The sequence below is a fragment of the Hordeum vulgare genome, chromosome 2H (assembly GCF_904849725.1).
Source record: "Hordeum vulgare subsp. vulgare chromosome 2H, MorexV3_pseudomolecules_assembly, whole genome shotgun sequence".
In the NCBI taxonomy this organism is placed as follows: domain Eukaryota; kingdom Viridiplantae; phylum Streptophyta; class Magnoliopsida; order Poales; family Poaceae; genus Hordeum; species Hordeum vulgare.
Window position 1 is genome coordinate 502,525,599 of NC_058519.1, and position 26,518 is coordinate 502,552,116.

Sequence of the window (26,518 nt, forward strand, 5' to 3'; positions counted from 1 at the left end):
TCCTCAACAATTCCACCGGACTCATTGAGGAGACGTGTAACGTGGAGTTTGATGAAAATAATGGCTCCCAAGTGGAGCAAAGTGGTCTTTGTGATGCAGGTGATGAAATTCCTCCCCAAGCCATAAGAAGAATGGGGATTGGTCAAATACTGCCCATTGAGGAACCCCTTGTGGCCGAAGGAGAAGGACAATGCTCTACTCAAATGGAGACATCACCTCCACAAGCCCCACACGCTTCCGATGAACAAAGAGAAGTCTATCAACAAAATGAACAAGCTCAAGGTCAAGATAAATTGCCCAACAATGATGATGTGTCCCATGATATTCAAGCACTCACCCAAGGCTCCGAAACTGCTCATGATCAAGATCAAGTGCAACCACGAGATCGAGACCAAGTAGAAGCACAAGATCAAGATCAAGAGCAACCACAAATACAAGAACAAACAAGTGAACCTGCTCAAGTCGAAAGTCAAGATGATCAGGATACTGTCTCACAATTCCCTTCTGCAGCACCAACAGCCGGTGCCAAGGGAGGCTCAAGACGCAAGGGCAAGCAAAGTAAACAAGTCGATACTCCCCAGTTATCCAATGAAGAACTCTTGGAGCGTCGAGCAGCCAAGATTGCGAACAAGCTTAGAGTCAAGTCACATCTTATGAAGAATGTACTTGGCAGTTTAAAAAGGGGAGTATCCACCCGTCAACAGATTTGGAATTATTGTGAGCATCATGCGTTTGTTTCGTATTGTGAACCTCAACAGGTATAGGAAGCGCTCGATGATGAGGATTGGCTTATGGCCATGCATGAAGAACTTAACAACTTCGAGCACAACCAAGTCTGGGATTTAGTGCCAAGGCCAACGGAGGAACATAATGTCATCGGGACCAAATGGATATTCAAGAACAAGCAAGATGCCAATGGGATTGTGATTCGAAACAAGGCAAGATTGGTGGCTCAAGGCTACTCCCAAGTCGAGGGTATCGACTACGGTGAAACCTTTGCCCCTGTTGCTCGTCTAGAATCTATTCGCATGTTGCTTGCATTTGCTTCTCATCATAACTTCAAATTACAACAAATAGATGTGAAAAGTGCCTTTCTTAACGGTCCTTTAAATGAGTTGGTCTATGTCAAACAACCCCCGGGATTCGAACATCCCAAGCTCCCCAATCATGTGTACAAACTTAATAAGGCACTCTATGGCCTTAAACAAGCCCCACGTGCGTGGTATGAGTATCTTACTGAGTTGTTACAAGATCGTGGGTTTGAAATTGGGAAGATAGATCCCACTCTTTTTACTAAGAGGGTTAAAGGGGATTTGTTCATATGCCAACTATATGTTGATGATATTATCTTTGGCTCTCCTAACATTTCCTTCAATGAAGAATTTGCCGCACTAATGACTGAGAAATTTGAGATGTCCATGATGGGAGAGTTGAAGTTCTTCCTCGGGTTCGAGATTAAACAAGGCCTAGAAGGGACCTTCATCAAACAAGCCAAGTACACTCAAGACATGCTCAAACGGTTCGAGCTTGAAGATGTCAAACCGGTCAAGTTCCCCATGCCAACAAGATGCAAGCTTGACAGTGATTCCAATGGTAAAGCAGTGGATCAAAAGGTATATCGCTCCATGATTGGATCCCTCCTTTACCTTTGTGCATCTAGACCAGATATTATGTTGAGTGTAGGGATATGTGCACGGTTTCAATCCGCACCAAAAGAAAGTCATTATATGGCTGTTAAGCGAATCTTTCGATATTTGGCTCATACCCCAAACTTTGGCCTATGGTATCACAAAGGAGCAAACTTCAACCTAGTTGGCTATTCTGACTCAGATTGGGCAGGAGATTGTGTGGAGAGGAAGTCAACTTATGGAGGATGCCAATTCCTTGGTCGCTCACTGGTAAGTTGGTCTTCAAAGAAGCAAAATTGCGTCTCTCTATCATCCACCGAAGCTGAGTATGTGGCAGCTGCAAGTTGTTGTGCACAATTGCTATGGATGAGGCAAACTTTAAAGGATTAGAGTGTCACTTGTGACAAAGTGCCTCTTCTATGCGACAATCAAAGTGCTATCAAGATTTCCCTCAACCCAGTGCAACATAGCAAAACCAAGCATATTGATATTCGCCATCACTTCATTCGTGAACATGTCAAGCTAGGTGATATTGAGGTTCACTTCATCCACACTGAAGAGCAACTTGCAGATATTTTCACTAAGCCCCTAGATGAAGCAAGGTTCCGGGAGTTAAGGCATGAGCTAAATATCATTGATTCAAGTAATGTGGATTGAAGCTTGGCACGTTGCACCTTACTATGCATTCTATCTTGTTCTAGATGTAGGCATGGACATAGGGGGAGTGTTGTTCTCTCAATGAACTCTTCCTCCCCCCATTATGCATAAATCGATCTAGTCTTTCACTTTAGCCATTACCAAATGGCACTTGTGCTTCAAAGACGAGTGTTCGTCATGAACCCAAGGATAATTCTTCGCGGTGTCATACCTTTTTCTCAAACATAGGTGGCCTCGGCCACCGCCCCCCCCCCACCTTTCTCTCATATGGAAGAAAGGATACAAAATGACAAGTTAGTATATCTTGCTGGTGCTATCTTCTTATTTTCACTAACTTGTCATTTGCCCACGTTCTTCTCATCTCCTAGGCCCCGTTATGACATTTGCAGTGGCACTACCGCCAGGGGTAGCAGTACTACCGCCAGGACCCCAGCGGTACTACCGCCAGGGGTAGCGGTACTACCGCCAGGACCCCAATCTTCCACGACCTAACTAGGACATTTTTAGGGTTGTCTCAGGGGGAGTGGTACTACCGCCAGGACCCCAGCGGTACTAACGCTGCAACCAGCGGTACTACCGCCAGGTAGCGGTACTACCGCCAGGACCACAGCGGTACTACCGCTGGCCCGTACCCCTTGGGCTATATAAAGGAGGGGAGCCCGTTTTTCCTGCCTGCCTCTTTCTTCTTCCTCGTGGCTCCTCCCTCCCCAACCCCGAACTCACCCTATTTGGATCTCTATCCATGGAGCCCCTTCTCTCCGTTGAGTTGGAGGGTTTGCTCCACTTCTCCTTCCTCCTCCAAGTGCCATGGACCCCGGTAAAGTTCCTACCCTTCTTCTCTTGGTTGATGTTTTCTTGTTCTAGGGTTAGGAGCATTGGTGGTTTGGATCCATGTCTTTGATATTGTGCTTTGTTCTTGGATGGCATGAAGGAGGTATTCGAGGGGAGTGTAGGTCCTATGAATCTTTGCTTTTATATTGCCATGCCCTAGGATTTTCATGTTTTAGATCAAGCACGTCTTCTATTTTTGGATTAGATCTAAAACTTGCATTCTCTTGACTAGGCATGTCCTTATTTAGATGGTACTTGTGATCCTCATGTGGTTAGGGCTGTGGTGGAGTTCTTAGTGATTATACACGGCCCATGGCCCTCGTAAATTCCATGTAACCATCTCTATGGGTTCTTTTCATATTCAGATCTGAAAAATCAAACCCCGGCGGTACTACCGCCAGGGGTAGCGGTACTACCGCTAGGACCCCAACGGTACTACCGCCAGGGATAGCGGTACTACCGCGAGGAGGTACTCTATTTCTTCTGATTCATTTGCTTGGCAATGAGTGTTTACTTTTATGCCTCTTCTTGTTCATTGCCTTGACTCCTTCTGTCGCTCTTTTTTGGTGTGTGTTTTGTGTCACGGGTGGTGCTCGCCGCTCGAACCCCCCACGGGACACACAGTCAAAGCATTATCGCAATCCAGAGGCTCCAGAGGGTTCCGCCACTTCAGGTCTGCAACCCAAAAAGAAGGCCTTCAAGAAGGCCGCTCACAAGGACAAGGGGGTCAACGTTCGCACAATGCCCCCTAAGGATTTTCTGCGGTTCCACAACCAAAACCACTATCTCCAAGAGAGGGTTGTGATGAGGAATGTCGAGCATGTTTGGGCAACGGATCACTGCAGGATCTATCGTGACATCATCAAGCATTTCAAGAAGAGTTTTGTTCCTGTTCAGTGGATTGACTTGGCTCACCTTCAGCGGAACCTGGATTACTTTGGTGACGCTCTCTCTGTGATTGACAAGCTGGGCATTAAGGAGATAATCTCCTTCAAGAAAGACTTTGATCCAAATATTGTTGCCCAGTTCTATGTCACGGTTCACTTCTCGCCTGATGACGAGCGCTCCCTGGTTTGGATGACTGGGACTCAGAAGATGATAGGTTCCTGGCGTGAATTCATGGCATTTCTCAAGGTTGATTTTCAGGGTGCTGACACTCCACTTGGGTCGCGTCCTCATGCTGCAGCTCCCACTGATAGGGCCTCCGCCAAGGACAGGTTGCAGCAACTCTATGTGAAGAAAGGTGTGCTCCCCAGGCATCTGGATATCATGCATCGGATCTTCCGCAACACCCTCTTTCCTCGGATTGGCAACTTCGACGAGGTACACGGCTCTCTGGCTAAGATGCTTCTGCTCTGTGAGGAGGCTATGACTAAGGAGTCTGCCCCTCTCGACATTTTTGATGTGATGTTCACTGATCTCTGGAACTGCATCATGATGCGCAAGGTTCCCATCTACGGGCCCTACTTGTTTGCGTATATCCGTCAGAAGTGGCAAGATACCTATCCGCTTGAGGAGTTCTACATTCAGGCTGACTACTTTGTGCACGATCCTATCAAGCTTCGCGTCAAGGACAAATGGGACAACCCATCAACTTCATCTCATCACATGGACACTGACACAGAGACTACTGCTGACAGAGGAACCGCTTCTCAGTCCCGCTCTTCTGCCATGCCATCTTGGGCCGTGAAACAGCAGGATAAGATGAAGACTCTCTTCTGTATGCAGGCTAAGGGACAGTATCAGATGCACGTGGCTCAGAAGGAGAACCGTCAATGGCACAAGCGTGTCCCGAGGACACTTGATGTTGACATCTCCAGCGGATCAGAGGACGACATCACTCCAGAGTCTACTTGGATGCGGGCTCAAGGTTACCAGTGGTCTGACGCAGAGGAGGAGGAGGACAATGAAGAGGAGCAGGACGATCCGGATGCTACGGACGAGTCTGGGGATGATGAGGATGAGGAGTGACCACCTGTGGCGTTAGGTGTGCCCCTTTTTAGTGTCTTGTGCCAAATGGGGAGAGAGTCTAGGAGCTGGATTTGATTTGAGAGTTGAACTTTGCTTAGCTTTGCTTATCTTTCGTGTTTGCTTCGAACTTGGTTTGCTTCTATTTTACTATATTTGCTTTGTGTGACGTGAAACATGAACTAGTGTGAGATTTATTTCCATCATATGATGTGAGTCATATGCTCCTTATTTTCATATATCTCTATCTTTTTGTTCACATGTTATTCACTGTGCAAATCCGGTATTGTCATCAATCCACCAAAAAGGGGGAGATTGTTAGGGTATAGTTTATGCCTAAGTAATTTTGGTGATTGATGACAGTACCGCAAAGGACTAACCGTGTGTGTTAAGATTTCAGATAACACACGTCAACGGCACAAGTCGACTCGCCCCCTCTTTCATGGAACAGAAGCACGGTGTTCTCTACGATTCTCTTTATTTGAGTCATAGGAAAGCCGTACTATTAAGAGGGGAACCGTAGTGGAAAGGTTTGGGTGGAATCAATCTTGCACGCGCACACTACACCTCTTTTCCCCCTTGCCGGCAACTTTGGAGTGGCTCCCGCCTTTCTGTTTCTCTCCTCTTTGCAAATGGTTCCTCAGCGGTAGTACCGCTGGGCCAAGCGGTAGTACCGCTCGCCCTAGCGGTAGTACCGCTAGTCCTAGCGGTAGTACCGCTGGAGTGCTAGCGGTAGTACCGCTGCAGCCAACAGTAGTACCGCTAGCTCGCGGTAGTATCGCCCCTGGTCAGCGGTGGTACCGCTCCAGGTGCTTAGTACCGCCTTCCTAGCGGTTGTACTTGGACGGACCTTTTTGCGAAGACTTTCCTGGCGGTAGTAGTGCTTATGCACTACCATGGGCCCGGCGGTAGTACCGCTGCAGCCAGCGGTAGTACCGCTGCAGCCAGCGGTAGTACCGCTAGGCACGGGCTGTGAGTGGGAAAACGGTTGGATTCCCCCCCCCCCACTATATAAAGGGTTCTTCTAGCTGTGGAACCTTATCTCTTACCCTCCCAAGCTCCATTGTTGCTCCCTAAGCTCAAAAGTGCCCGATCTCTCTCCCTAGCCAATCAAACTTGTTGATTCTTTAGGGATTGGTTGAGAAGGCCTAGATCTACACTTCCACCAAGAGAAAAGTTGATTCCCCCACCAATCCCTTGCGGATCTTGTTACTCTTGGGTGTTTGAGCATCCTAGACGGTTGAGGTCACCTCGAAGCCACATTCCATTGTGGTGAAGCTTGGTGGTCTTGTTGAGAGCCTCCAAGCTTTGTGTGGAGTTTGCCCCAACCTCGTTTGTAAAGGTTCGGTTGCCGCCTTCAAGGGCACCTATAGTGGAATCACGGTACCTTGCATCGTGTGAGGGCATGAGGAGAATACGGTGGCCTTAGTGGCTTATTGGGGAGCATTGTGCCTCCACACCGCTCCAAGGGAGACGTACTTCCTGTCAAAGGGAAGGAACTTCGGTAACACATCCTCATCTTCATTGGTTCCACTTGTGGTTATCTCTAACCTTTACTTTGTGTATGCTTATGTTGTTGTCTATCTCTTACTTGTCTTAGTAGCTCTCGTTGTTAGCTTCATTACGGTTCACCCCATTGTTGTTATATTTGTGAACCCGTATGTTGTTTACCCTAACTTGCTAAGATTAATTAAAAAGTGGTCGTTGCCTATTCACCCCCCTCTAGTCAACCATATCGATCCTTTCACTTGTGGGCCTCGTGCCTTGGCCCTCAAGACCCCCGATCTTCTTCTGTTCTGCAAAAAATTATTTCGGGGATTTTATTCCGTTTGGACTCCGTTCCAAAATCAGATCTCAAAAGAGTCAAAAACACAGAAAAAACAGGAACTGGCACTTGGCACTGAATTAATAAGTTAGTCCCAAAAAATATATATATAACATCCAAAGTTGACAAGATAACAGCATGAAACCATAAAAAATTATAGATACGTTTGAGACGTATCAAGCATCCCCAAGCTTAACTCCTGCTCATCCTCGAGTAGGGAAGTGATAAAGAATTAATTTTTGATGCTTTCATGCTACCTAGCATAGATGTCCTTTGTAACTCCTCTTATGTGACATGAATGTTCAGATCCGTTAGATTCAAAACAATAGTTTGCTATTGACGTGGAGACAATAATACTTCAAGCAAACTAGCAAGGTAGTCATGAACTTTCAAAATAACAAGGCCAAAAGAAAGTTATCCCTACAAAATCATATAGTCTAGCTATGCTCTATCATCCTTGCACAACGAATTTATATCATGCACAACCTCGGTATTGGCCAAGTAATTGTTTTCACACCTTTACTTTCTCAAACCTTTTCAACTCTCACGCAATACATGAGCGTGAGCCATGGTTTTAGCACTATAAGTGGAATGGAGTGTGGTGGAGGTTGCAAGGCAAACAAGGAGAAGATGGTCACATTAACTAGGCATATCAATGAGCTATGGAGATGCTCATCAATAGATATCAATGTGAATGAGTAGGGATTGCCATACAAATGATGCACTAGATCTAAGAGTATGTGAAAGCTCTTAAAGAAAACTAGTGGGTGTGCATCCAACTTGCTTGCTCACGAAGACCTAAGGCAATTTTGAGGAAGCCCATCATTGGAATATACAAACCAAGTTATATAATGAAAATTTCCCACTAGCTATATGGTGCTGAAAAAACGAGAGACTCTCAATCATGAAGATCATGGTGCTAAATATGAAGCACAAGTGTGGAAAGGAGTTAGTAGCATTGTCCCTTCTCTCTTTTTCTCTCATTTTTTGGTGGGCTCTTTGGCCTCTTTTTTTATATATTTTTTTGTGGGCATCTTTGGCCTCTTTTATTTCCTCACATGGGACAATGCTCCATCAGTGATGATCATCACACTTACAACTCAAAACTTAGAGCAATGATGACTCTATATGGAATGCCTTCGGTAGTGTACCGTGACAATGATCTCGCATGGCATAGACATCAACGGAAACATCATGCTAGCTATCTTATGATCATGCAATGGCAATGTAGAAGTGGTGGCACATGTCATGGTGGTAGTTTGCATGGCAATATATCTCGGGATGGCTTTGAAAAAGCCATAGTAGGTAGGTATGGTGGCTGCTTTGAGGGAGGCTAATGGTGGGTTTTATGCACCGGCGAAAGTTGCACGACACTAAAGAAGATAGTGATGGTGGAAGGTGAAAGTGCATCTAAACCATGGACTCAACATTAGTCATGAAGAACTCATATACTTGTTGCAAACGTTTTAGTAGTAATCGAAACAAAGCATTCAACGCATACTCCTAGGGGAAGGGTTGGTAGGTATAAACCATCACGCGATCCCGACCGCTACACAAAGGATGACAATCAATAAACTAATCATGCTCAGACTTCATCACATAGCGGTTCAACATACGTGCATGCTACGGGAATCACTAACTTCAACACAAGTATTTCTTAGATCCACAACACCTTACTAGTATAACTTCAATATTACCACAACCACAACTCAAAACTAATTGAGATGAATCAAACTTCTCTAACTATTCAATGCACATGAAGGTGGAAATTTTCATATCCCTTTGGATAACTACCCCTTTTGAGACTACTTTCATAGCATAGATCAACTACCACGCCACGCACTGCCGTGCTCCAAAATATAGAAGTGAAGCACATAGAGCAAAATCAACTAGCTCAAAAGATATATAAGTGAAACACGTGTGAGCTGAATTGTCTAACCAAAGGATATAAGTGAAGCTCGACAAAATCACGGTGAGTGCATGTCTCTCTCTCTAGGTGTTCAGCAAGGAAGATTGTGACACAACAAAAATAAAAGACTCCTACGATACAAGACGCTCCAAGCAAAACACATAACATGTGGTCAATAAAAATATAGCCACAAGTAACGTTACCAATGGGTTGAAGGCGAAAGAGGGGATGCCTTCCCGGGGCATCCCCAAGCTTAGGCTTTTTCAGCATCCTTGAATGAACTTGGGGTGCCTTGGGAATCCCCAAGATTGAGCTCTTGCCACTCTTTATCTCTTTGTCCATAAGAACTTCACCCAAAACTTGAAAACTTCACAACATGAAACTTAAACATAAACTTGTGATATCACTAGTATAAGAAAGCAAATCACCACTTCCTTAGGTACTGTAGCAAACTTAAATTCTACTTATCTTGATGTTGGGTTACTGTATTTTCAATCTTCCATGGCTAATACCCCCTGATACTATCCATAGTTTCATCAAAATAAGCAACCAACTCAACAAAAACATAATCTGTTAACAGCACACCAGTCTGTAGCAATCTGTATACTTCGTATACTTTTGGTACTTTTAAAATTCTGAAAAATTACGAAAGTCTGAAGAATTTGCGTAGCAATCAGCAGCAAAAAGAATCAACTCAAAAGCTCTTACAGAAACAAATGATATTTTTTCGTGAGCAGAAAGTTTCTGTCTTTTCCAGCATGATCAAACGATCATCACGATCATCCCCAAGACTAATCATAACGGTTTTACTTGGCACAAACGCAAAAGAAATACAAAAAACACAATCATAACAGAATTATGAAAGTGTGGAAAACACAAAACAGAAAGAAAAAGGATAGATTCGTTGGGTTGCCTCCCAACAAGCGCTATTTTTTAACGCCCTTAGCTAGGCATAAGGTGATGGAATCTAAGTCTAACATACTTCCTATGCATAGGCATTTATAGGGAAACAAATTGGTAAGACAACCAATAGTTACCAAATGCAAGGAAGAAGAAAGAGACAATACCAATCTCAACATAACGAGAGGTAATTTGGTAACATGAAAGTTTCTACCAAAATATTTTCCTCTCTCATAGCAATTACATGTGGGATCATATTCAAATTCAACAATATAGCTATCCCATAGGATGTTCTTTTCATGATCCACATGCATGCAAAGTTGACATTCTTCAAAAATAGTGGGATTATCATCAACTAAAGTCATGACTTCTCCAAACCCACTTTCAATATTATTGCAAATATCATATTCATCATGAGGTTTAAACAAATTTTCAAGATCATAAGAAAGATCATCACCCCAATCATGGTTATTGCAACAAGTAGTGGACATAGCAAAACTAGCATCCCCAAGCTTAGGGTTTTGCATATTTTTAGCATGATTGTCACTAATAGAATTTATAGTGAAACCATTGCAATCATGCTTTTCATCCAAGGAGCCCTCGTGAATCTCTTCATAAATTTCTTGCTCACAATTTCCAGATTCACGCATCTCAAGAAAAACTCCAAAAAGAGAGTCAAGTGCACTCAACTCACTAGCAATTGGATCAACATAATTGGATCTCTTAAAGAGATTAGCAAGTGGATGAGGATCCATATCACTAGATTTTCAGCAAGCGAAGATGCAAGCATATTGAAGGCACATGGCACACAAGCGAACAGAAAGCAAGTGAGAGAAAAGGGCAAACGAAAAAAAGGCAGACGAAAAAGGCAAATGAAAACGGCAAATGTGAAGTGGGGGAGAGGAAAACGAGAGGCAACTGGCAAAAAAGGTAAATGCAAAAGATGAGTTTGTGACACCTACTTGGATAGATCTTGACTTGATCTCTCCCCGGCAACGGCGCTAGAAATACTTCTGCTACTGCAACAAAATACCTTCCCCAGCAACGGCGCCTGGAATCCTTCTGCTGCTGGCTACGCCTACAGGGATTTCCTTGGAAAATATGCAAAGGATTCCCCCGCGGCCTTGGAGCCTTGCGTTGGTGTTCCCTTGAAGAGGAAAGGGTGATGTAGCACAGCGGCGGTAAGTATTTTCCTCAGTTTGAGAACCAAGGTATCAATCCAATAGGAGGATCGGGTCAAGTTACAAGTACCTGCACAAACACAAAGAGCTTGCACCCAACGCTATGAAGGGGTTGTCAATCCCTTATAGATTGTTTGCAAAGTGAGAACTGAAAGCAAAAAGTAAACAAAGAAAAGTAAAAGTGAAAGCTGAGATGATAGTTGTGAATAGACCCGGGGGCCGTAGTGTTCACTAGTGGCTTCTCTCATGAAAGCAAGTAGACGGAGGGTGAACAAATTACTGTCGAGCAATTGATAGAACCGCGCAAAGTCATGACGTTATCTATGGCAATGATCATATCTATAGGCATCACGTCCAAAACAAGTAGACCGATACTTTCTGCATCTACTACTATTACTCCACACGTCGACCGCTATCCAGCATGCATCTAGTGTATTGAGTTCATAAGAACAGAGTAACGCCTTAAGCAAGATGACATGATGTAGATGGACAATCTCAAATCTATGATGAAAGCCCATCTTCTTGTGTTCTGGAAAAGTTTATTTCGGGGATTTTATTCCGTTTGGACTCCGTTCCAAAATCAGATCTGAAAAGAGTCAAAAACACAGAAAAAACAGGAACTGACACTTGACACTGAATTAATAAGTTAGTCCCAAAAAGATATAAAAGTTATATAAAACATCCAAAGTTGACAAGATAACAGCATGAAACCATCAAAAATTATAGATACGTTTGACACGTATCACGCTCTGCTCCGCGGAAAGCATCCAAACAACCCCTAAAGCTAAAGCTATGTTTGGATTGTCTTTTGCATGCTAAATACATTTGTAATAAATACATACGTCCCCTCGTCGTCTTGTTTTTCCGTTTGAAATAGTACTGAGCCGGTAAGTTACACCGGTAATTTAAATACATTTGTATTAGAATACATCCATACCAAACGCGACCTAATCCTCTTGCAGATTCGGCAGCCAAAGAGGATCTCAGCAGCACGAGTGACGTTGCTGATTCGTATCGCACGCAGTACTCGGGATATCCCGATGTAGCACCTGAGTCGGTTCGCTCCATCCCGGGATTCGCGCGCCAACCACGCTCGTGTGCTGCCGTGGACCACGCGCGAGTGAAGTCTATTTTAAACCTTGAAGTTATAGAGCTCGTCTAAAATGAACCCTCATCTTCAAATCCCTGAAGTTCATACCCTATACTCATCCACCCAGGTCAATCTCGACCCTAAACCTGTTTACATTAGTTTGGCACACTAGAAAAATAATGATCCCGTCCAGGATTACTCCGGGATTACATGGGTCCACATGTCATATTCATCTTTTTCAATCCCTTCCTCGGGTATGGTGACGGGCTGCCATTGACTTGCACGCCGCGGTGTATGTACCAATCGAGCCTCGTCGTACCCTGATGGTCGTGCCACTCCTTAGGCTGGTCATAGTGGAAAGTATCATATAGTAGTATCATGCATATGATGTTATTGTATGATACTACCTCCATAATGCATAGTATCATAAACTAGTATCATATATGACCTCATTTATTGACATGCATGACACATAGTAGCATAGCATGTAACATGCTATGCTATCTGCCTATGTTACTCTAACCATCTCTCTTTTCTTTTATTATGTGCCACATCAGCATGTTTGCTAGTCCCAAGTATATGTTACCACCTAAGTTACTCCCACTATGGCCAGCCTTAGGCTGGTTGTAATGGGGAGTATGACATATTAGTATCATGCATATGATACTAGTGTATGATAGTACATCCGTAATGCATAGTATAATGTGCTAGTATCATAGAATAATTCATTTATTGCCATGCATGACACATAGTAGCACAACATTTAATACGATACGGTATCATAATATGATACTCAACCCTCTCTTTCCTCATTTAATTTCATGTCACATCATCAAATATGCCTAGTTGACATGCATGATACTACTTATGATACTCCCATTACGACCAGCCTTAGGCGCCGCTCGATGATGTGTGAGGCACTCCGTGTTCGACTATGCCACACACGCGCAGTCGCTGTTGGCCCGCATCTGTCGCGCGCCTTCTCCTGTCAAAGCGTTGTTGTTGCCTCCACGCTGTGCACGAATGCGTAAGTTGTGCCTTCGTGACTGTTGCACCACACAGTGGGTCGAGCTACATGCCGCCGGCCCCCGCCGGTAGTCTTGCTTGGCCACACGGTGTACGTGAATCACCGATGACTTTCATTGATCGCATCCAAGTGTTTATCTACATGTACAAGGGTAAGTGGGTAACAACAGAAAGCGCAGCTAATTAGCATTACACACGTGCATGCCTGAACATGGAGCGCCAGCGTGCCGTGTTTGCATCGGCTAGCAGCGCGGCGAGCGTGAGACTCGGGCGTGGCTGTTGATGGGGAATGGTCGAGTCAATGGTGTTGTTCCAACAGCCGCGACGCGCCTTGCGGCACGCAGGAGCCCACTACCACGCCGAGGCGCCGCCGCGCTCGCCTATTGCAAGCGTTCTTGAGCGCTGACATCTCTATCGCATGGCTCGCCACCATGCTCGTTGTATGTGCACATCGATCCGTTCACCGCAGTGCCATGCAGGTACAGCTACCTGCCTACCTCCCTACGAAGTTGCGTCCATGAGTCGTCGCCCCGTACGAGCATGAAGCGTTGCTATGCACTGGCGCAAGGAACTTTGTCGCTGGCTGCCGAGGGTTCCGTGTGTCTAGCACCTCCAGGTAGATACGACAAGTGGGGTGCAGGGGTGTAACTGAGAGTAGACTTTAATCTCGGGTGGGATGTATTTTTTCCCGGTGCGCCAAACAGGCCGAGGGTTAAAATTGGCCGGGATCGGAAAACACAAGGTACAAACTTCAGGGACTTAAAGATGAGGGTTCATTTTAAACAAGCTCTGTAACCTTAAGGTTTAAAATAGACTTCACTCACCATGCACAGTCTCCGAGCCTCGCCACGGGATAGGTGCGCTCCCCGGGCCTCACACAAGGTCGCAAAGTGGTATTTTTCAATCCAAAGTTCATACCGATGGTTGCATTCGTTGAGGATCTTTCTGTACTACAGGTGAATCAGAAAATCTAAAGAAGGCACTTGGTCATGCCAAGTGGAAAGTTGTCATGAATGAAGAATATGGTGCACTCTTGGAGAGTAAAACTTGGCATTTGGTTCCGTCCAGTCTAGGAGAGAATATCATTGACTGTAAGTGGGTATATAAGGTAAAACTGAAATCAGATGGTAGCATTGATAGATATAAGCCACGCTTAGTTGCAAAAGGATTTAAACAACACTACGACATTGGTTATGAGGATACTTTCTGTCCAGTTGTCAAAGCTACCACCATCCTCTTAATCTTGATTGTTGGTGTTTCTCAAAATTGGTCCATACGACAGTTAGATGTAAAGAACGAGTTCCTACATGGTGTTCTGAAAGAGGATGTCTTTATGAGACAACCCCCCAGGTATAAAGATCCATGTTTCCCGAATTTTATTTGCAAACTTGACAAAGCATTGTATGGATTGAAACAAGCACCTCGAGCATGGTACCCTCGTGTGTCATCCAAGCTTCAGTCTCTTGGCTTTCACGCTTCAAAGGCAGATACCTCGTTGTTCTTTTACTCTCGGCATGGGGTCACCATTTTTATCCTTATGTATGTTGATGATGTCACTAGTTCCTCAAGTCAAGAAATTTAAGCCCTTCTGAGAGATCTGCGCAGGGATTTTGCACAAAAGGATCTAGGTGGTTTACACTACTTCCTTGGCATTGAGGTAACCCCCACTCGTGATGAAATTATTTTGTCACAAGGCAAGTATTTGCTCGACTTGATTACACGAGTTGGCATGAAAGGCTGTAAACCTCTACCCACCCCATTGCCAACGACAGAAAAATTGTCGCTTTATGATGGTGAACCTCTTGGTGGAGAAGACTCTACCAAATACATGAGTATTGTTGGTCCTTTACAATACTTGACTTTAACTAGGCCTGATATTTCTTTCTCAGTCAGCAAAGTTTGTCAGTTTTTGCATGCTCCTAAAACTGTAGATTGGTCCCTGGTAAAGCGTATTCTTCGCTATCTGCAAGGAACCCTCACTCATGGTCCACTCATGGTCTTTGAATCAGCAAGTCACACTCTATGCTGGTTAGTGCCTTTTCGGATCCAGATTGGGCTGGTTGTCTAGATGATAGGAGATCCAGAGGTGGTTTTGCAGTTTTTCTTGACAGTAATCTGGTATCATGGATTGCTCACAAGCGGGCCACTCAGTCTCATTCTAGTATAGAGGCTGAGTATAAAGCAGTTGTTAATGCCACTACCGAAGTTATTTGGGTTCAATATCTTTTGACAGAATTGGGCGTGCATCACCCTAGAGCAGCCTTTTCCTTGATGTGATAACCTTGATGCTACTTACTTGTATGCCAATCTCATATTTCATGCTCGTACAAAGCATTTTGAGATCGATTATCATTTTGATCGAGAAAGAGTAGCCAACAAATTGTTGAACATCCAGGAGATCAAGTGTCAGATGGGTTCGCCAAACCTTTAACGGCTCAGCAGTTGAAAGTTTTTCATCGCAATCTTAATTTAGACAGTTGTAATTGAGAGGGTGTGTGTGTGTTAAACATTGTATTATTTGTACAATACATGGTACATGTATAAATCGTATATAGCAAGTGAGGAGGGCGTGCATGCGTGATCTTGTATGGTTGGGACGTTAGGATTGATCTCTTCTCGTTGTGTGATCCTAACTACCCTAACCTTTCCCTGATGTAAATCTCTTCGGCTTAGTGCTTATGTAACACGTAGCTCGACGCTTCCAGCCTTTTCACAGTGAGAAAAAAAAGTGAAGAAAAAGATGAGCCAAACCTACCGACTCATCTTTAATGCTCCAGTAGAAATTTCCAACAGAAACCAAACTAGTCCTAAAACGAAGATCCGCTACAAAACTCCTACCAGCCTACCACCCAACCGAAAGAAAGGCCAATGCTTGTGACTCAGCTACACACCAACAGTCCGGCACAAGCTCTGCTCTGCCACTCCCAATGCATGCGCTACAAATACAGTTATAGCACAGAACTACACGTACGCCGCCGAACGACCCTGAAGTTGATCGCCCGACGCGCACCGAACAGGTCGACAATGGCAAAGAACGCCACGGCCAACGCCGACCCCGGCGACGAGGTCGTACACGACTTCTCTCCGCTGCTCCTTGTCCACAGGAGCGGCAGGCTCGAGCGGCCCCTCGCCATGCCGCCCGTCCCACCCGGCCACGACGCCGCCACGGGCGTCGTGTCCAAGGACGTGTCGCTCTCGCCCTTCTCGTTCGCGCGTCTCTACCTCCCGCCCGAAACGGACGCCGGCGCCGGCAAGAAGATCCCCGTCCTCGTCTACTTCCACGGCGGGGGTTTCGTGATCGGGTCGGCCGCGTCGGCCGCCTACCACCGCTGCCTCAACGACCTCACCGCGGCCTGCGGCGCCGTCGCCGTCTCCGTCGACTACCGCCTCGCCCCGGAGCACCCGCTCCCCGCCGCGTACGAGGACTCCCTCGCGGCCCTCAAGTGGGTGCTCTCCGCCGCCGATCCGTGGCTCGCGGAGAGAGCCGATCTGTCCCGCATCTTCCTCGCGGGAGACAGCGCCGGCGGCAACATCTGCCACCACCTCGCCATGCACCACGACTTGAGGGGAACAGCAGGACGGCTCAAAGGCATCGTCCTGATCCACCCGTGGTTCTGGGGCAAGGAGCCCATCGGCGAAGAGCCCCGGCCGGGGCGTGCGGAGGGCGTGGAGCAGAAGGGCCTGTGGGAGTTCGTGTGCCCCGACGCGGCGGACGGCGCGGACGACCCCCGGATGAACCCGATCGCGGAGGGCGCGCCGAGGCTGGAGAAGCTGGCGTGCGAGAAGGTCATGGTGTGCGTCGCCGAGGGGGACTTCTTGCGTTGGCGCGGCAGGGCGTACGCCGACGCGGCGGCCCGGGCGAGGGGCCCCGAGCCGGCGGTGGAGCTGTTCGAGTCGGAGGGGGTCGGGCACGTGTTCTACCTCTACGAGCCTGCAACGGAGAAGGCCAGGGAGCTGCTCAAGAGGATCGTGGCGTTCGTCAGAGCGGAGGGATCACGCTCCGCCCGCGCCGTGGCGCAATGCTGAACGGAAACGATGGTAGACAAACTGCAAGCACATCAAAATAAACGACGACTAGGCGATTCAAGATAATGATGATGGGACGCGGTTTTTCTGAGCTCGAGCTCAAATATGCTCGGGTGAACACTAAAATTCTGAAACATGATTTTCTTAAAATAATTATGGACTTTTTATATGGCAAAGATTGACAAATGTTTTCAGCGCGAGCAGATTTCATTGTGGATTGAAATCTATGGAAGTCATGGCAAGAAAAAAAAAACTGATGCTCCAAAAATGTTGTTTTCAAAAGCATATTGGAGTGTTGATTTTATCTTTTGTTCCACGGCTTCCACGAATATCATTCCAGGATGGAACTTTGCAAACACTGAAAATATTTACTGTTCATCATGAGAGAAAGATGACTTTCAAATGAAGATAAATTTTACAATGCGGCACTCCGGGGAGGGGAATTGTCCAGTGCTAAATTGCCACCACTTGGTCCCCGATAAGATCAAACCATAGCGTTTGGAGTCAGCCAGCAAGGGATCCAGATCTATTTGAAGAATCCGAAGACGCAATGTGATCAATCCTTTTAGCAAATGACATAGAGATTTACATGTACAAATTGCATAAATGAAGAACATTTAACAAGGGATCCAGATCTATTTGAAGAATCCGAAGGCGCAATGTGATCAATCCTTTTAGCAAATGACATAAAGATTTACATGTACAAATTGCATAAATGAAGAACATTTAATCATGTATCCAATTTATGGCATGTCTTCACTATTGGATTTTTTTGGGGAAGGCTTCAAAATTAGATCACGTACGGGTACATTGTGATACAAAAATTATGTTTAACGCTACACCTTAAAATGAATGAAGTAAGTGTTTTGTTCAATCGCCTCAGATTTAGTTATGTCTTAGTTGCGTCCTTCGTTGTTGGATCATGTAGCTTTATGACTCTTTTTTTAGCGGAACGCCCCACCTTTACTATCGCATGAAGACATTGTTTACACAATTTGGGGGAGGGGTCCAAAAGCCATAAATGGTGATCAGGAACTAGGTCTAAAGAGTTCTTAGCTATCTTGTGGGCATCCACATTTGAGTCTCCACTCTCAAACTTTTAAAAAACTCGCTATTTGTTACAAGCATATCCCCAATCTATTCGATGATCATGGTGTTTGCTCCCCTTGACCACTGTGGACGAATCACACACAATGATCACCGGTTTGACATTGAGGTCTTGTGCCAAGCATACAACTTATTTACACGCAATCTCCTCCACACAAGATGGGTTAGAGATCCCTTCCATCACAAGGGTGGAGCCGCCCCGATAGCTTCCTTCATGGTTCCTAAAGATCATCGCACTTGAGCACCTTACGCGAGAGGCGCATATTGCCCCATCTACAAAGAAACAAAAACACAACAGGGGGTTTCGACCACACCCGGCTGCGAGAGGGGCACATAGCTTTTTTATTCTCACCACCACATGTTGTGTTTTTGTTCCTTTGTGAGAGACGGTCGCCTTTTTAGGGGGTGTGATGGACTTATAGGCGTGTGGGATGGACTCGAGGAATGAAGGAGGCCTTTATCGTGTTCTCTATTGGACTTCCAGGCTGTGTGTTGTATTTCATTTTCACATTCTACCCGTTTGGCTCTAGGGAGAGGGATTACGCCTTGGTTATATCTAGCCCGATGCGAGGTTGAGTTATGTCTCGCCTTCCGGGAACACGTGAACGGACATGCAAATTAATGAAGACATAGAGTATTCATCATTACTTGAGCGGGCGGTTTACAAATGTTCGTGAGAGCTTCTCGATTAGTCTTGGGAAAATCCAATTCAATTTTTTTGTATTTTCTCAATCAGTTTTGCTAGTTTTGAACAGTTTTTTCTTTCTGTGATTCTGTTAGTGGTTTTATTTTTTGTTTTTATTTTGTTTTTATTTTAGTTTTGTATTCGTTTACAATGGTTTTCTTTTGGGTCCTCGACATGCATGGTCCAGTGGTCCGGCCAGACTTGTGGAACTAATCGCCATCGTCGGACCTAGAGGAGGGCAGGCCACTCTGCGCAGAATGCGACGAGCACGACGAGAGGGGTGACCAGTCCTCCACGCGGCCAACATGGATGAGCATGTTGTGGCATCGGACTCAAGGAGGGGGTGCCACTTCCGTGCTTGGTGGCGAGAAGCCGCGCACGGCCTCGACACGCTCAGCACCCCATGCCATCCGCCAGATGGTGTGCGTGGTGGGGATGAACACCGCATCCCACACCCACACCCAACAAGCGAACGCCCTCGTGTGGTCGCGCTCGCGGGTGTGGGTGAGTGTCGAGGCGGTCGGTGATGCACTATCGCCGAGCACCTTTGTCGCCCCCTTGATGGACCACATCTGCATGGGCATCTTCTCAATGGCGACGCGGACGTGGAGCAGGAAGTCTTGGGACACACCATGGTCGTCCTCATGCCATGACTTGTTGGTGAAAGAGACTCCGTCGACAGTTATGGCGCCCAGGCGAACGACGTTGTCCCGGTGCGCCGGCATCTCGAAATGCATGAGAAATTCTTACAAGCCATGGCTTGTGATACGCAAAAGGTGTGCGGTGTGTGCAGCTTGGCGTCGAAGGCGTGCCCCACCGCCATGGGGCTGGCCGCGTGCTGCTCCACCGTGGAGGTGAGCATCACAGCGTGGCGACGCAGGAGGAAGTTGTGATGCTACATGGCCGACATCTCGATCACCACCTTGTGGCTGGTCCTTGGGCGCTTGGACTGGTCGGTGTGGTTGACGCGCCCCATGGAAGGCGACAACGTCAGGAAGCGGAGACGCCCCCAAACCGGCCCACACGTAGTCGGAGCCCAAAGCCTTTCCTTGACTGACCCGAGCCCCCCCCCCCCCCCGGTCTCTACCTACGTGACCGACGAGCTTGCAGATGATGCAGTGGATTGGATCTCTACAACCGACGCGGGGTTGCTTGGAGCTCACGCATAACAAAGCCCCTTGACGCACCCTAAGAAGGCCTCGTGCCCGACGTTGGCATTGAAGGCGGGTGGTTGGCCAGAGTGCGGCCGCAGAGCGTGCTCTGGGGCGCGGCGCTGCTTGCGAGATTGGACCTACGTCCACTCAATGCCATAATAACATAAACATTTACTGGTATAGCAAACATGATCGTGCGTTGTAACAGAAGACAAAAATATTATGTTATAGCCAAATAAACATGGCTCGATGCGCCGACATATGAGGGTCCTCTATTTCTCTATTTAACACGGTGGCCCATCATATTGCCACTCATCTTTTCTTCCACCCTCGTTAATAATGGTCGCGTGTTTATGTGATCAAATTTTATCAATTAATGTCCACTTATCTTTTTTATAAAATGCACGAACAGTTTTTTACTCAGTGAATGTTTTTTGAATTGATGAACTTTTTGAAAATGGGAAACAAATTGGGAAATCCGTGATATTTTTAGTTTCCTCAACATTTTTTAAAATTACGTAGACTTTTTATACTTGTGAAGAAAGAAGGTGTGGAAGACCAAGACAATAGATGAAAAAGGAAATAAAATAGAATTTAAAATATTAAACAGGGCCCAACCGGGTTCGAACCGGTGACCTATTGATCTGCAGTCAATTGCTCTACCACTGAGCTATGGACCCATTGTTGATATTTTGTTTTATTTCCGGTATATCTAGAATCACTTACGAGCTGTGAGCATCCATATTGGTTCCTAATAATGGTGTGGTGTCATATTCGACTTTCCCTGTTGCATATTTTCACACACTAGCAAATATGCCATACGTTCCAACGTAAGAAAACATATAATGTTGTAGCCAAATAAACATGACTCAATACGCTGATATATAAGCATCCTCTATTTTTCTATTTCACACGGTGGCCCATCATGTTGCTACTTATCTTTTCTCCCACACTCGTTAATGATGGTCGCGTATTCATATGATAGAATTTTAGCGTTGAATGACCACTTATATTTTTTGTAAAATGCACGAACAGTTCTTTACTCATTGAACATTTTTTGAATCGATGAACTTTTTTGAAAATGGGGAACAGATTGGGAAATTCGTGATATTTTTTTAGTTTTTCTCAACATATCTTAAAAATTCATAGACATTTTGTGAATTGTTTTATAAAATCATCAACGTTTTTTGAATACATGAACATTTTATGATTTCCTGAACCTTTGTTTGAATTTCCATAAATTCTACGTTCATGAACATTTTTCTTTCAATACTAAAAAAATTAGAATTTTGAAAAATCATGAATTAATTTAAAGGACGAACAAATTGGGAAATTCGTGATTTTTTAGTTTTTCTCAACATTTTATAAAATATCATAGACATTTTGTGAATTATTTTGTAATATGCATAGAGTTTTTTAAAATCATCAACAGTTATTGAATACTTGAACATTTTATGATTTACTGAACCTTTGTTTGAATTCCCATACATCCTATGAATTCGTGAACATTTTATTGTCAAAACTCAAAAAAATGATATTTTGAAAAATCATGAATTAATTTAAAGGAGGAAAAAATCAATTGAAATAATAAAAACATGGGCGGGCCCATGAACCCGTGTTTCCTGCTATAAAAAGCAAAAAAGACGGACGAAAAAGATGTGGGAACCAAAGATCGAACCTGGGCTTCATTTGTGGAGGTGAGGCGCTCTAGCAACTAGGGCTCATGCGTGCTAGGGATAATTTAGGGTCTCGCTCTATAAGAATCGAACAGGTTGGCGGCTTTGACAGAAAAACTCAAATCGTTTTCTTCGCTTATTGGTGACATGGTGGGTAATTTAGGACAACTTTGGAGGCAATGTTAATGATGAACGATCACAAACAATATTTGTTATATTATTAGGTAGGGATATAAACCTCTTTAAAAATGATACGTGCAATATTTTCAATGTGTGAATATTTTTTTAATGCAACAAACATTTCTCTGATTGTTATGAACATTTGGTTGAATGTTATCAATATTATTTTTAATTGCACTAGCAATTTTCTTAATGTTTTAACCTGTTTAAAATTCGTAATTTTAAATCAAATTTAAGACGTGAAATATAATTTATGTATTTACTTTTTGAGAAGAAATATAATTTTTTATGATATTTTAGAAAATACCACCAAAATAAAAAACGAATGAAAAAATAAACATAATTGGGCTTGCCATTAGTAGCAACGGGAGGGAACGCTTGCGGAGTGACCAGGTTCAGAATTGGGGAGCTCCTATGGGAAAACACTATTCGTCACTATATGCGAAGCGGTGTCGAAGCTTCGCACAAAGCAGGAGGGGTGTCGATTTTAAATGGGCTGGCCCATTTAGCGGGTGTAGCTCGACTTTTTTCATTTTTGGGAAACTTCTACAAGGTTCTCTGAACCATTTTTTCCCTTTTCATTTTTATTTATTATTATTATTTCTTTCTTTCTTTTTCAAAAAATGTTTTGGATTTAGAAAAAATCAATTTTCGATTTTTAAAAAATATTCTCGATGTTAAAATGACTTTCTGTGTTTTCCAAAAATTGTTCTCAGTTTTAGAGCTTGTACTTAAGATTCAAGTATGTTCTTGGTTTCAAATTTTGTTCTTCCGATTCAAAAAATGTCTGTGCTTTCAATAATTGTTCGTGCATCCAATTTTTTTTGGCTTTTTCCAAAAGTGTTCTCTGTTTGAAAAAAAAATGTCAAGACTAAACAATTGTTTGTGCTTTAAAAAATTGTTCACGCATACAAATTTGTTCAGGAATTTTCAACATTGTTCTAGGTTTCAAATTTTGTTCTTAAGATTCAAACATTGTTCGTGTTTTCAGACATTGTTCGCGCTTCCAAATTTGTTCGTGGTTTTTTAAAATTGTTCTCCATTTAAAATTTTGTTTACAAGATTCAAAAAAAGTGCGTGTTTTGAAAAAAATCACGCTCCCAAATTAGTTCAGGATTTTTCAAAATTGTTCCCGGTTTCGAATTTTGTTAACAAAATTCAAAACATGCTCGTGCTTTAAAATTTGTTCGCTCTCCCAAATTGGTTTGGGGTTTTTTGAAATTGTTCAGTGTTTCAAAACATTGTTCTCAGGATTCAAAAAATATTTGTGCTTTAAAAAATTTGTCCGCGCTTCCCAATTTGTTCATGATTTTTCAAAATTGTTCTTTGTTTCAAAATTTGTTCTCAAAATTCAACAAATGTTTGTGCTTTAAAAATGTGTCCGCGCTTTCAAAATTGTTTTTTTTTTCAAACTTTCTTCTCAAGATTCAAAAACTATTTGTGCTTTAGAAAATTGTTGGTGCTTCTATATTTTTGTTCACGATATTTCAAAATTTATTCTCAAACTTAAAAATTGTTCATGCTTTTATAATTTTGTTCGCACATTCAAATTTGTTAGGGGTTTTTCAAAAATTTGGTTCCGAGATTCAGAAAATGTTTGTGCCTTAAAACATTGTTCGCGTTTCTTAATTTGTTCACGATTTTGCAAAATTGATTTCATATTTCGATTTTTTTTTGCTTGAAATAGAAAAGTAAAAGGAAAAAGTAAAGAAAAAAGGAACCCAAAAAAAGGAAATAAACAGAAAAGGATAAAAAGTAACAGAAAATTAAAGAAGCAAAACTAGGTAGGCCCAGGCAGAAAAGGATAAAAAGTAACAAAAAAATAAAGAAGCAATGAGCGGCAGGTAGGATCTCGAATATTTTGCGTCCAATAGTGATGGCTTCGCACAAGAGGGACGAAGCAAATGGGCTGCCGTCGCTAGCGAAACGAAACCGGCTCGGTTTTGTCGCTTTTTTTAGTTATTTTCCGTTTTCTTTCTTTTTTTTCTCTGCTTACTTATTTTCTTTTGTTTTTCTTTTTCTCTTTTATCTAATTTTTTTTCTTATTTTCTTTAATTTAAGAAACTTAAAATGCCTACATATTTAAAAATAAATTTTATAAACATAAATATTTTTACTTTATGAAGAATTTACAAGAACAAAAATAAATTCGAAAAAAAGAGCATTTTAAAAACATAGAAAAATTATTTTCAGAAGAGGATGTTTTTTGAAATTGGTAAATATTTTTTAAAATTAGGAACATTTTTCAATTTCTGTACACTTTTTGAAACACAAACATTTTATGAAAAGGGAAACATTTTTTAGAAAATGAAGAATATTTTTCAAATTCTGAAACATTTTTTCAAACTTCGAATCATTTTTCCGAAGTCCAGAACATTTTTCAAATTACGGAATTTTTTCTTCCAAATTCCGGTATATTTGGAAAGTTCCGGAACATTTTTAAAATTTCATACTTTGAAAAATCCGAACATTTTCATAAAAACTCCAGAACATTTTTCAAATTATGGAACATTTTTTGAAATTCTGAAACAGTTTTCAAATTCAAAAACATTTATCAAATACAAAAAGATTTTTTCAAATTCTGGAACATTTAAAAAAATCTATAACATTTTTAAAATTTCAGAATATTTTTCAAAATTCCGGAAAATAATTCGAATTCCGAATTTTTTTCTCAATTTCTTGGACATTTTTCCAAATTGCAGAACATTTTTTAAAAGTCTGGAAGATTTCTTGAAAATCCAGAATATTTTCGAAACAGAAATAGAAAAGAAGATGAAAAAAAACCTGGTTCAGGAAGTCTTCCAGAAAGTTCCCAAAATAGGAAAAAATATGGCTTCGAAAGTTTAGAAAGTCCCCAAAACCGGCATCCCCGCAACTGTTAATGGGCAGGCCCTGATCATCTTAGCTCGCGTTCTCTCTGTCCGAAGCCGAGGCAATCTGGGTAAATAGGGTTTTACGCTCCATGCATGAAACTGGTGAGATCTCGCAGAGGGGAGGGGCAAATTCTCTAACTTTATTTCTTTTCCAATTTTTAATTTTTCTATTTTCCTTTTATTTTATTTTCTACTTAATATTTTTCTTTTTCATGTTTTTTGTTTGACAATTTTAACTATTTATTCTGAAATTTATAAACATGTTCTTGTTTTAGAAATTTGCTTCCAATTTAAAAATTACGAATTTTGAAATATGTTATTGTTTATAAATTTTTCAAAATTTCAAAAAACTTTCATGTTTTTTCAAAAAATGTTCTTGTTTTCAAAAATGTGCACAAACTTAACAAAAAAAGTTCTTGTTTTCAAATTTTGCTATGTTCATGTTTTCAAACTATTGTTCGGTTAATTCGAAATATGTTGCGAATTTGTAAACATTTTTTAATTTGGGAAGAAAATAAAACAAGAACATTTTTTAAGGAGAACACTTTTTCAAATATGCGATTTTTTTGAAAAAATGTACATTATTTTCTTTTTGTGAAAAAAGGATTTTCTGTAAACTTTTCATTTTTTAAAAATTTCAAACATTTTTTGGACTCTGAGAAATCTAGAAACAAAAAAACAGAAGAAAAAGGAATTAGGCAAAAATGCAAAAAATTAAATAAGTAAATAAAAAGAGAAAAAATAAATAGAAGAATTTTTGAATACAAGAACAAATTTTGAAAAATTGTGCAATTTTTTTAATGCGAGGACATATTTTGAAACACATACATTTATGAAAATATGAACATATTTTGGAAGCAAGAACATTTTTTGCAATTGCTGATTCTTTTTTGAAGCACAAACATTTAAATATAAATTGTGAACAAAAGTTTAAACACGAGAATTTTTTTGAAATTCAAAAAAAGGAAGTTGAAACAAATGGAATAGGAAAAGGAAAATAGAAAGAAAATGAAAGGGAAATAATGAAAACGACAACAATAGCCTTTTTGTAAAACAATAACATTTTTAAAAATCCTGAACATTTTCTTAAAATACGGAACAATTTTTGAAAATCCCGAACATTTTTTAATTTATGAAATATTTTGAAAAACGGCAGTTAATTAAAATTTTAGAACATTTTTTATATTTTAAGAACTACTTTCGAACATGAACTTAATTTTAAAAAAATAACCTTGAAAAAAGATACAAAAAGATGAAAAAGAAAAAAAAAGGTAAAAATGTAAAATAAACCGATTCAGGGAACCTTCTAGAATGTTCCCAAAACAAAGGTCGGCCAAATGGCCTCGAGGGTTTTGTGAGGAGCCTCTTCAATTCACCGCAAAATGCGGCGAATAAGGTTTTCCTGAGTATTGCACGTAGCGAGGTATAACATATCACGAAAGATTAGTGGTGTGCCTTTTCTTTCGCTTTTAAATTTGTAGTTCTGTTGGGACAATTCGAAGATTCACTCGTATTTATCTTTACGGTGTGTATGTCACACTCACATGTATATTTATTTCTTGTTTATGTTTTATGTTTGGATCTTTTTCTCTCATGTTCTTATTGCATATGTTTTTCTCTTTGATTCCACCTTACATGCTAAAAGGTGTATACCCTATCTTTTGGAAGTTGCATGTCAAACCCTAGCCCATAGTTGCAATGACACACATCACAACGCAACTGCAATTGCAAGGGGTACACCCTGCTTGCAACTAGTGGGGAGCGAGAGTTTGTGCATTTTTTAAAAGAGTGCGATTTGTTGT

General features: G+C 42.4%; 1 protein-coding gene and 1 non-coding gene across 2 annotated transcripts; one reads left to right on the top strand and one right to left on the bottom strand.

The window, feature by feature from the left end:
* The first annotated feature begins 15,784 nt into the window (after positions 1-15,784).
* LOC123430347 (probable carboxylesterase 2) lies at positions 15,785-17,234 on the top strand. The gene has a single exon (XM_045114214.1). It carries the CDS (start codon positions 15,884-15,886, stop codon positions 17,039-17,041), a length of 1,158 nt encoding a protein of 385 aa, XP_044970149.1. The 5' UTR covers positions 15,785-15,883; the 3' UTR covers positions 17,042-17,234.
* Positions 17,235-20,595: 3,361 nt separating this feature from the next.
* Positions 20,596-20,667, bottom strand: TRNAC-GCA. The gene has a single exon. It is a non-coding gene; the product is annotated as a tRNA-Cys (tRNA).
* Positions 20,668-26,518: the final 5,851 nt, after the last annotated feature.